Source organism: Galeopterus variegatus, unplaced genomic scaffold (genome assembly GCF_000696425.1).
Source record: "Galeopterus variegatus unplaced genomic scaffold, G_variegatus-3.0.2 Scaffold181, whole genome shotgun sequence".
Taxonomy (NCBI): Eukaryota; Metazoa; Chordata; class Mammalia; order Dermoptera; family Cynocephalidae; genus Galeopterus; species Galeopterus variegatus.
The window spans coordinates 573,455-586,678 of NW_007726292.1; the positions used below are offsets into that span (position 1 = coordinate 573,455).

Sequence of the window (13,224 nt, forward strand, 5' to 3'; positions counted from 1 at the left end):
ATAAAGCAATTCTTAGTTTAGAAATAGCATTATTGCCTTCTGGCAGAGGCATCTCCCCAGTTTAGAGAGGAGGAAACTAAAGCTCAGAGAAAATCCAGCTCACCAAAGGTGCATATTTAGTAAGTGGCAAAGTTATGTAATTCAAAACAAGAAGCTTCTTGACTTTCAGAATTAGTAGAAAACAAAAACCTCAAAAAAGAAAAGTCACCAAGTATTGAGAGCAAAAATATGTGCTTTCTCACATTATAATAAAGATACCAAGACACTTTAAAAACAACCATAACTTGCACCTGGAAGTACAGGAAGTGGCTGCTGCTCCCTTGTAGCTCCTTTGAAGCTATGCTGCCAGAATGTTCCATGCATTTTCAAGACCATTAAAACAACAAATAAATCTCCAGTTATTTCAAAGTATGTCATTTAGTGGTCTTAAGTAGGAACTGTGACAAGCACCCCTCCCAGAGGAAGGCAGGAGCATGCCCAAAACACTCCCACATGGATAGTCCACCACAGCCACGACTACAGCGACTGCTGCCACAAGGGAGGCTCGCCACCAGAGTAGCAGCCACAGGGACTATCCAGGCAGCCCACCACCCATTTCACATCATCGACACAAGGAGAGTCACCATTGGAGACTGGAAAAAGAAAAGTAAGTCTCTCTCCTAAAAGCCCACTCCAGAGTAATAAAAGAAGCAACTGCTCTACCAGGTGACCAGACATCAAGGGAGAGGTACTAGAAATACAAAAAAAAAAAAACAAGAAAGGGCCGGCCCGGTGGCGCACTGCTACAGTGCGCCGCTTGGGAAGCGTGGTGGCGCTCCCGCCGAGGGTTCGGATCCCACATACAGACCGGTTCCCGCTCACTGGCTGAGCGAGGTGTGGGCGCAGCACCGAGGGTTTCGATCCCGTTGCCGGTCCCGGTCCGGTACGGGCACGACACTGAGGGTTGCGATCCGTTGCCGGACACGTAAAAAGACAAAAAGGAAAAAAAAAAACAAGAAAATATAACTCCACCAAAGGAATACAGTAATTCTCAATGACCAGACCCTGTAGAACAAGAAACCCTTGAAATGACAGAAATTCTGAGCAACACTCCTAAGCAAACTCAGTGACACATGAAAAGACTCAATTAAACATAATGAAATGAGAAAAAATATCCAGAATACAAAGGAGGAAATTTACAAAGATATTAAAACCTTAAAAAAATGTAGCAGAACCTCTAGAACTGAAGGTTTCATACACCAAAATAAAAAAATACAACCAAGAGCTTAAGCAGCAGACTACAGCAAGCAGAAGAAAGAATTTCAGATCTTAAAGATAGTCTTTTAGAAATAATCCAGGCAGACAAAAAAAAAAAAAAAAAGGAAGAGAATTTTTTTTAAAATAAAGAAAACCTAAGAGAGCTATAAGATAAAGATAACCTTAAGCACACAAACATCTAAATCATGGGTATTCCAGAAGGGGAGGAGAAAGGAAAAGACATTGAAAACCTATTCAAGGTAATAATAACTGAAAATTTCCCAGGTATAGGGAGAGACACAGACCTTCACATCAAGGAAGCCCAAAGATCCTCAAACAAATTCAAACCAAAAAGATTCTCTCCAAGAGACATTATAGTCAAATTGGCAAAGCTCAAAGACAAAAGGAAATCCTAAAAGCATCAAGAGAAAAGTGTCAAATCACCAATAAGGGAGCCCCCACCAGGTTAACAGCATACTTCTCAACTTAAACTCTACAGGCCAGAAGAAAATGGGATGATATACTTAAAATACTACAAGAAAAAATGTCCAGCCAAGATTACTATACCTAGCAAGGCTATCTATTCTTCAGGAATGAGGGAGAAATGGTGTATTTCCCAGATAAACAAAAACTGAGGGAGTTTACCACCACATGCTCAGCCTGGCAAGAAATTCTCATGGGAGTCCTGCATCTGGAATCAGAAAAACAATAATCACTACCATGAATAAACAAGAAAGAACAAAACCCACTGGTAGAACAAAAATGCAGATGAGAAAGAGAAAGAAACTAAATCTCACCACCTCAAAAAACCAACAAACATCAAAGACAAATAATAAAAATAGAAGAAAGGAATAAAAGATATTCAAAACATCCAAATAAAAATTGATAAAATGCCACTACTGAGAAAATCACTTTCAATAACAACCCTAGATGTAAATGGATTAAACTCCCCATTCAGAAGACACAGACTGGCTGATTAGATTAAAAAGCTAGACCCAACTATATGCTGTCCTCAAGAGACTCATCGCACTTGTAAAGACACACATAGACTAATAGAGAAGGTATGGAAAAATACATACCATGCAAATAGAAAACAAAAACGTTCAGGAGTAGCTATTCTTATATCAGATAAAATCAACATTAAACCAAAAATCATAAAAAGAGATGAAGAAGGCCACTAAGTAATGATAAAGGGATTTATCCAGAAAGAAGACATAACAATCATAAATATATAAGTACCCCAAACTGGAGCACCCAGATATATAAAGCAAATATTATTAGGCCTAAACAAAGAGGTAGACCCATATACAATAATAGTTGGGGACCTGAACACCCCTCTCTTAGCACTGGACAGATCATCTAGGCAACAAATCAACTCAGAAACACAAGATTTAAACTACACTTTAGATCAATTGGACCTAGCCGATATCTACAGAACATTTCCTCCAACAACTACAGAATATACATTCTTCTCACCAGCACATGGAAAATTCTCCAGGATAGACTACATGTTAGGTCAAAAATCCAGTCTAAACAAATTTTAAAAACTTGGAATCATTTCACCTATCTTTCAGACCACAATAGAACAAAACTAGAATTCAATAACAAGCAAAACTCTAGAAGCTATACTAATACATAAAATGAAACAACATTCTCCTGAACAACCTATGGATCCCAGAAGAAATTAAACAGGAAATAAAAAAATTTATTGAAACTAATGAAAATAAAGACATATCATAACAAATTCTGTGGGATATTGCAAAAGCAATACTAAGAGGGAAGTTTATTGCAATAAACACATCAAGAGAACAGAAAGATTTCAAATAAACAACCTAATGCCACATTTCATAGAACTAGAAAAAGAAGAACAATCCAACCCCAAAATTAGTAGACAGAAAGAAATAACTAAGATCAGAGCACAACTAAATGAAATAGAGAACCCCCCAAAATACAAAAGATCAGTGGAACAAAAAGTTGGTTTTTTGAGAAGATAAACAAAATAGACAAACTATTACGTAGGTTAACGAATAAAAGAGAGAAGACCCAAATAACAAAAATCAGAAATAAAAAAGGAAACATTACAACCAACACCACAGAAATACACAGAATAATTAGAGAATATTATGAACTATACATCAACAAATTTGAAAACCTGAAGGAAATGGATAAATTTTTGGAAACACACAAATTACCAAGACCGAACCAAGAAGAAATAGAAAACCTGAACACACCAATAACAATGACAAGTAGTAATCAGCAGTCTCCCAAAAAAGAAACACAGGATCAGGTGTCTTTACCACTGAATTCAATGAAACCTTTAAATTAATTAATACCAATTTTATTCAAACTATTCCAAAAAACTGAAACACAGGCCATTCTCCCAAACTTATTCTATGAGGCCAGCATCACCCTGATACCAAAACCTGACAAAGACACAACAACAAAAAAGAAAACTACAGGCCAATATCTCTGATTAACAGATAAAAAAATCCTCAACAAAATACTAGCAGTCAGAATACAGCAACACATCAAAAAAGTTATAGACCATTGTTTTAGTCTTTTACTGTTGCTTATAACAGAATACACAGAACTGGGTAATTTGTAAGAAAACAAAATTTATTGCTCACAATTTCTGAGGCTGGGAAGCCCAGAGTCCAGGGAACACTTCTAGTGAGTGTCTTGGTGGTGGCAATAGTGACCCAGGGGTCTCATGTGGCAGAAATTTCAGAGCAGAGAGAGCAAACAACCAAACTCCTCTTTCACTCCTCTTTCACACTTCTTTTAAAACCCTGAGAAACATGCCTCTGACCACCATTATTAATTCATTCACTAGTGTACAGTCCTATAATCTAATCACCTCTTGAGGTCCCCACCTTTCAATTACCATAACAAGATTTCCCATTTCAACACTTACAGTGGGTATTAAGCTTCCAATACATGAACCTTGGGGGACACAATTCAATCAATCCACAGCAATCATGATCGAGTGAAATTCATCCCAGGGATGCAAGGATGGCTCAACATACACAAGTCAATAAATGTGATATACCACATCAACAAAATCAAGAACAAAAACCAAATGATTATCTCAAGAGATGCAGGAAAGGCATTTGACAAAATTCAACATCCCTTCATGATAAAGACTCTCAGAAAATTAGGTGTAGAAGGAAAGCGTTTCAACACAATAAAAGCCATATATAACAAACTCATCATCAGTATCATCCTAGAACAGGAAGAAGACAAGGATGTCCACTCTTGCCTTTCCTATTTAACATAGTATTGGAAGTACTGACCAGAGCAATCAGGCAAGACAAATAAATAAAGGGCATCCTTTGCCTGGAAAAGTCAAACAAAAATTGTCCCTGTCTGCAAATGACATGATGCTATACATAGAAAAACCTAAAGACTCTACCAAAAAATTCTTAGAGCTGATAATCGATTTCAGTAAATTTACAGAATACAAAATCAACATGCAAAAATCAGTAGTGTTTTTATACTCCAATAATGAACTGGCACAAAAAGTAATCAAGAAAGCAAGCTATTTACAATAGTCACCAAAAAATAAAATTCCTAGGAATCAATTTAACAAAGGAGGTGAAAGATCTCCACAGTGAGAACAGCAAATCACTGCTGGAAGAAATAAAGGAAGACACAAAAAGATGTAAAGACATTTCATGCTCTTGGATGGGAAGAATTAACATTGTAAAAATGTCCATACTACCCAAAGCAATCTACGGATTCAATGCAATCTCCATCATAATATCAATGACATTCTTCACAGAAATAGAAAAAACAATCTTAACATTGATATGGAATATCAAAAGACCCCAAATAGCCAAAGTGATACAGAGAAAAAAATAGACAGACAGATAGATAGACAGACAGATAGCTGGAGGAATTACACTACCTGATTTCAAATCATACTATGGACTTATAGTAACCAAAACAGCATGGTCCTGAATGAAAGCAGACACTCAGACCAATGGAACAGAAGAGAGCACACAGAAATTAACCCACATACTTACAGCCAACTGATATCTGATAAGGGTAACAGGAGCATACGTTTGGGAAAGGACTACCTCTTCAATAAGTGGTGTTGGGAAAACTGGACATTCATATGTAGAAGAATGAAACTAGACTTCTACCTCTTGCCACTTACCAAAATTAACTCAAAAATGTATTAAAGACTTATATATGAGACCCGAAAACTATAAAGCTACTAAAAGAAAACAGGAGAAACACTTTGGGAAGTAGGATTGGGCAAAGACTTTATGAATAAGACCCCCAAAAGCACAAGCAACAAAAGAAAAAATAAACAAATGGGATCGTATCAAACTAAAAAGCTTCTGCACAGCAAAAGAAATAGTTAACAGTGAAATGACAACCTACAGAATGGGAGAAAATATTCACAAACTATGCATTCATCAAGGGATTAATATCCAGAATGTACAAGGAACTCAAACAACTTAACAGTAAAAACCAAGTAACCCAAATAAAAAATGGGCAAAGGAGCTGAATAAGCATTTCTCGAAGGAAGTTATACAAATGGCCAACAGACACATGAGAAAATGCTCAATATCACTCAGCATCAGGGAAATGCAAATCAAAACCACATTGAGATATTGTTTCACCCCAGTTAGACTGGCCATCGACAGATGTCTGGATAAGGAAAATGTGGTATATATATATATGTATATACAATGAAATACTACTCTCCCATAAAAAGGAATTAAATTCTGCCATTCACAGCAACATGTATGAACTTAGAGAAAATTATGTTAATTGAAACAAGCCAGGTAACAGAAATAGAAATACCACACATCCTCACTCATAAGTGGGAGCTGAAAAGTAAAGAAAAGAAAAATACAACAATCACAATAATTCATTGAACTTTCAAAAGGAGAGAAAAGAACTGAGGCTACCAGAGGTGGGAAAGGGGGAGCGGGAGAGGGATTAGGGAAAATTTAGTAAAGGGCCACAAAAATGATTACATTGTGTAACAATAAAATATGAAAAAAATAAATTAAATATGCAAAAAAGAAATAGAATAATTATTCTACTCTTGCACATATTGCTCTTTCAAAGAACAATTTTAATTATTATCCACCTTTGTAAAGAATAGCTGAGTGAACAAAATAAGATTAATGTACTCTGTGCTTAATATTATACCACTTATATAAATCTATTTACCCTCCTATACATTAATATATTCAAATATTAACTATATTCTGTGTCTTTGACAGTATTTATGTATACGTATACACATTTTACTCTAGTTTTACAATAGCTACACACTAGCTATACATTTTAAAGTAGCTAGTATCTGTTAGCATTAAGGAGGAAAATCCATCAATTATATTCATATTCTCATTCTCAATTCACCTTTTTCTAAAAAAATAAGATATCTCATTTTGAACATATTACTATATTTTATGAAAAATGGAAATTTATTTTTAATTAAATACCTGAATCTAACATTTTGACCCAAAAAGACAAGCTCAAGCTTGCCAATCGTTCAAGTATTTATAATCAAGAAATGAAATTTAATTAGCCAAGAGATTTAAATTATAAAAAAATGTTAAATCATTCCTGTTTTAAATATCATTTATTACTCAGATTTTTGCAATAACGTTTATTTTTTAAATGCCATATATAAAACTGGAAGTTTTCCTGAATAAAGACTTAGTTTTACCATATTTTCTAGATATATGTGAGCATATCTGAAGATGAGAGAAATAGGGAAAGGTATATCTCTAAGAAAAAATATAATCTTATCTTCTCAGTGTTGAAACAAAACACAAGCTCCCAATAGTGTCCTCCCAAATATTCCTTCATTTTATTTTTGAAAGTGATGCTGAAATTTTTGTATAGTTACAAACTTGAAAAGCTGAACTCTATCATCTTATTTGAATAAAGATTTTAAAACTGACAAATTTGAAAGCTGGATAAGAGTTGCTTTTTTAAAGTGGATGATATATTCTTTGTCAATCCCCCATTTCTTCCTGGGTCATAGCTTACTTTACCATATAAATAAATAAAACATTTATAAAAAAAATTTTCCAAAATATTTCTAAAGCAGGCAATCTCACACATAGTAAAACAGGCAAAGGGAAACAAACTCCTGCATTACCCCAGGCTGTTCTGCTTTATTCATGAGCATTATTAAGCCTCTGAAAATGAAGAACAGTTATGTCTACACTATGACAAAGCCAGCATTTCTCTTTGCAAACAGCACAGCTTATTTATGAACAGCCACAGACATAAGAATATCAGCTTATTCTTTTTACCTTATAAGATGCTGTATGAATAACTGCCCTTTAGGATATAGAGAAGTCCCAGGTCATAATTATGGGCTCTTCCAACAACAGATCTTTGTTTAGATGCTTTTTATATTTTATGGAAATCTGACTGAAACAAACACCAACAAATTCCTTAAAAGAAAAAAAGTATGAGAGTCGTCCCAGAGGCTGATTCTAGTCTGTTATGTTCCCAGGCAGCGGACTCCAGAGCTAAGTGTGATTTGTACTAGGATAACTTTATGTTTCTTCTAGCATCACTTGCCATCACAGCTTCCTCTCTTCCTTACGCACTTCCAACCTCCCAGCCTTCATCTAACAGTAGAGTGGGGTCCACGTCCACAGACCCAAGTGATCATCCCCGTTGGCTATATTGAAGGGGTTGCTCAAAAACATGTTTCCACAGGGTCCTGTCACATCCATAAAGGGAAGAGATCATCCCAGTCCAACATCTTTTATAACCCACAATACCAGTAAAAGAACAGATTAATACTGTTAAACTATGAAATATAAATGAAATATTTGCAAATTAAAAGATCAAAATGTAGCAAGTCTACTTACACCATTTGAGAACTGAAGTGATTTCTCTATTAAATTTCTCTCAAGCAGACTATGTTTCCCAATAAAATGTGTTGGCTTCTTTCTTCTAATAGAAAATAAAAACTTTGAACTCTTCTCAGCTATTTTGATTGCACAGAACTAGAAAAAGGGCATTTTTCTTATTGATAACCTAGCTTGCTCCATTATGATACAGCAAATGTAATCTCTTGCATTGCTTTTAGCATATATGTTTAAGCTCGTTTTTATGGAAATAAGCCTAAAGCTATTTATTCTATTCATTAAATTAAAAGGGAGTATACTTGGGAGAGAATTTGTTCTAGTAAAGTTAGCCTTTAGGCAAATTTCTTTTAAATTTGTCTTGCCTTCTCATGATTCTTAAATAAAACTTGGCATCCACAAAGAGAGAAAATGGTAATTTATTATAACCAATTATATTTCAGAATGTCTCTATTAATTTTTAAATAAACAGCAAAAGTCAACCTATTAAATATAACAGGTACAATTTATTAAACAGAAAATAATGAAAGTTTACGTAAAATTATCTGACATCTGGTAGAGAAAATCTCATATCTTAATATGTATTTCTACTAAAAATTTATCACCAAACTTTTCGCATTATCACCAAAACTTTCCAGTAGTTTAAACCTATCTTTTTGTTGTTGGGGGGGGTCAAGGGGGCTGGCCAGTAACAGGGATTGAACCCTGGACCTTGGTGTTATGTTATGAGCACCACACCCTTACCAACTAAGCTATGAGCTAACTGGCCAGCCCCGCAACCCATCTTAAAAGTCTAAATATTCCATGTTTCCAAATATATTTAACTTAATGTGCTCTATCTTAATCAACTTATCCAAGAATGCAAGGGCACTTCAAAAAGTTCATGAAAAAATAGAGTTAAAAGAAATATGAATCTTTCCATGAATTTTTTGAAGTATCCTCATATGTGAAAAGTCTGTTATATCTTTGAACACAGAAGAAAATGTTTGGCTAACATCGAGTGCCTATGTGTTAGCCACTGTTGGCACTTTCACCCATATAGTTAATATTGGTATGCAAAAAGGTTAGATGTGTCATGATCTTTTTCAATCATATATTCTTACTTGGAGAGATTTAGTTTTGACATTGAAAGATGAGAAAAAATATGGAAGCTTCCCTGTTCAAAAATCTTTAATGATTCTCTGAAACTCAAGTTGGTATTTTAAGCCTTCTTCAATGAGTCCAGCTCACATTTTCAAACAGATGACCAATAACCACAAACTTCCTGTTCTGCTCTGACTGGTCAATTCACTGCCCACTTACCTTTAAATTGTATTTTCCATGTGGTACATATTACTATTTTCATGTGAAATAATCATCACATACTTTTATGTAAGGTGGTTAAAGCCTCTAATTCAGCCAGTTCAAATCACAAATGATGGTTTAAAATGTATATCACTAAATTTTCCTCCAACAATTTCACATGAATAAATCCCATAACAGAAATTATTATTTTCTAAGTCATTTTTTAAGAATTGCTAAATTAATAACATCTTAAAATCTAACATTTCATGGTTTCTACAAAAAAATCATCAGTTCATCATAAACTTCATTTTAAGTCAACTTAAATTTTATTGTGATTTATTGTATTTGTTTTATATAACTCTACTTTTAAAAATTAATCAGCTTTCTGATTTCATTATGTATGTAAACAAAACAAATTATTTAAATGGATTGACATTAATATACTTATTAAAAAAGAATACTAACAGAAGTTATATTCTGCATTGAACAAAAGCAATAAATTTGAAAAGCAGTGTAATCTAGATATTTTCATTCTAGTCATATACAGAATAGTTAATCCTTTGTAAAAAGAAAAATAAATTAGGCTATTTTATTGCAGTAATAAGGAATTTTATAGAAGAGATGACTAAAATAAAAAAGATCATCTATTTTTCACTGTGCCTTGTAATTTTATAACCCATTAATTTTACTTCTGAACATATTGTTTGAATTAAGATTGAGTTCTAGTCTTTACTGACCCTTAAACATCCAATTAATATTTCCTATTTTACTATTTATCAAATTTGCCTGTACTTTAATATATTACACTCGTGTTCTTATGAAAACCACATGAGGTTTCAGGGAGGAAATTAGACAGATAATTTTTCAAATCATATTTTAAAAAATAAATCTATAATACCTAGTTAAAAGCAATGGGAGTTTATGTTATAGAATTTTTTCATGAAATCTAACAATTATGTCTGTTCATACATCCAGAATATTGGGGACCTGGAAGAATCCTATAGGGGCATATTTTTCCAAGCACCATTTCATGAATACAACAGTTTTCCAGGTCCAACTCAATATATACGCCCAGAACAACCTCAGAAACAAGCTCTGAAGGTTAGAAAAAGCTAAAACTTCATTTTATAGCAGAATAATATACAAATGTAAGGAAATCACCCAGCCAAGTTTGCCGATATAACTATCATAGGCAAATTACATAACAAATCTAATCCTTAGTTTCAGAACTCAAGACCCATTTACCTTGAAAAACAGCTGCATTTCGCGATATTAGAAATTTCAATGTGGCGCTGGATGTTTGAAGCACCTGCTGCAAATCTTGGCGAGCTGCGATTAGATATCTCTCCTCCATCCTTCTGGTGCAACATGTAGGTTTTGTGGATGTGCAGACCTGAAGATCAGGGCCTGAAACACATACAATATTTTCCAGGATGACTACCTGTCATTTAACAAACATTACATGGCTCACGTCAGGCATTATGATCACCCCTGCACCCAAAGGGTTCGTGTTCTATGTGAGGAGCTGACTTACTACAGCATTTGCTAATAGAACATTTATTTATCGCCCATTAATATAACCATGAACAAAATATTCTAAACCATTAACTCTTTCCTCAAATATTTCGTTAACTTCTTGGTCAAATATTAAGTATGTTCACTCAATAGAAAGCAAGTTAACTATTACATAAGTGTAGAACTAATCAGGAAAATTTTTTTTATTTTTTTATTTAGGAGTTTAGGTGAAATTATTTGAATGAAATATGTTACACAGAATTATATGGGCTAAAAGAACTGTTTTCTCCTGAGGACATGAAATCAAATTTCATGCATCAAATAAAGATCAAAAACCTCGCCTGATTTTTCAGCTCCCACCATGCTGTGCTTCTTGTGGAATATGCTATCATCTGCAATGAAGATATGACGGGGATCACACTCCCATGGACCCAAATCCAGCATCCAAGACTGTACTCTCTATATAATGCTGGCTAGACACAATTCCTACCACTTAAAGCACTCTTTAGTTATATAATCATATTCAGAAAAATCCTGTGCAGATGCATATTACATGAAATGGAAAGTTATTATTAGACACATGCAAGAATTGTGGTTACAAAAGTAAAACATTTGCTAGTGTGATTAACAACTCTCACCCCGGACAGGCACCTAGGGCAAGCATCTTTATACGTAGCAGATATGCCAGAGGACAAAGAGGAAAAGGTATGGTGCATGGAATAGTTAGTGTCTGAAGGGGAAAACCCTGATGAAGCACCATGGTGTGAGCTCCAGGGCATCCCAAGGCTACCCGGATTTTATGCATCACTCAGGGCAATTGTGTTTATGTGGTCTAATATAACACAGTTATTCCCCTATCTTACTCTGGGCAGAAGAGTTGTGGCAACACAGTTATTCCCCTATCTTACTCTGGGAAGAAGAGTTGTGGCCTTTGATCTCTGGGGAGCTTCACAGCTCCCACAGTAGCTCTTCATGGACCAATTTTAGATCAATGAAATTAAAACATGCACATGCACACACACACAAACACCAATACACAAATGCATACACATAACAGCTACCTTCCAAAGTGCTCTTATCTTTCACACAGAATTGGCCTCAAGTCTCACATTTTCAAAAGTTGGTTTGGGGTAAGACCAAAACATCTAAAATCATTCTGAGCTTCCTGCCAAAATGGGACACCAAAATTTCTAATAATTTTGGCTTTGGTTTCTTTAAGTTAGACAAATAACAAATGACAGCGTTTGAGCATTTTATAAAGTCTAAGAAACATAAAATATTTATAAGTGCCACAGTACGTAATATTTTGGCAATTGTTTTTCATTTATCTTGCCTAAAGTTATACAAAAGCAAATTCTATTTCAAATAGTAAAATTGAAAGAAAACAAAGAGATCTTCTCAGCTTTCTTCCTAAATGGAAGGATTGACAAATTAGCGTTCAGAGAAGAGCAACAACAGAGATTGGGGAACAGAACAAATAAATAAATATTAAAGTATATAAACATATTCAGTGATGGAAAGGCCTCTCGGGAATAATAATAATAATAACAGATTATTGCAAATATCTCTCCAGAATTCAAATACGTAACACCGTTTTGCTACACCACGTTCCTAAACATGGTCTATAAAGGCCACCAAGTTGTGACCCCTCCTTACCTCCCTCCCTCCCTCTCCAGCCTCATTGCCAAAAATATTGGCCATTGTCACCCTCCCGTCACACTCGCCTTATTTCAACTTCTTATATTCACCAAGTTCGCTCTTGCCACAGAGCCATTCTCCACGCTCTTCCCTCTGTCTGGGACATTTTTGTCCCACATATGCTCACTCACATATGTAGCAAACACACACCTTCACCTAGTTCATTCCCATCTTTTTTCTTTAGATCTTTACTCAGTCTTTCCAAGGAGAACTTTCCTTAACCTCCCAGTCAGCTCAAGTCCCTATTACATGCTCCTAGATGGCCACATACCTCTCCACTGCACTTATCATGGTTGCAATTTTATATTCTTTAATGTGATTACTAATTAATTAGCTCCTCCACTTACACTGTAAAGCATAAAGTGGAGGATTTTTTGGCTCATTATTATATCCCAATTGCCCAACACATCACCTAATACATCATAAACACTGAATAATCATTCATTAAGCCATACTGAGGATCTAACACGTATATTCACTGTTTCATTTAATACACATCAATCCTATGATAAAAGTACCATTACTGCGAGATGTTACATATAAGAAAATGGAAGCATACAGAGGCTTGAAACTATCCAATGTCATACAGCTGGAAACAGGCAGACTAACTCACAAGCTATGTTCTTCACCATTACTC

The 13,224-nt window shown here is 34.8% G+C and overlaps 1 protein-coding gene across 1 annotated transcript in view; it reads right to left on the reverse strand.

The window, feature by feature from the left end:
• Nucleotides 1–13,224, reverse strand: part of GPC5 (glypican 5) — a gene marked incomplete at its 3' end in the record, with an annotated part of 474,236 nt that overhangs the window by 438,059 nt on the left and 22,953 nt on the right. Inside the window, exon 2 of the mRNA XM_008564102.1 lies at nt 10,620–10,781. Within this exon, the coding sequence (XP_008562324.1) occupies nt 10,620–10,781 (162 nt within the window). The remainder of the gene's footprint in view (nt 1–10,619; nt 10,782–13,224) is intronic.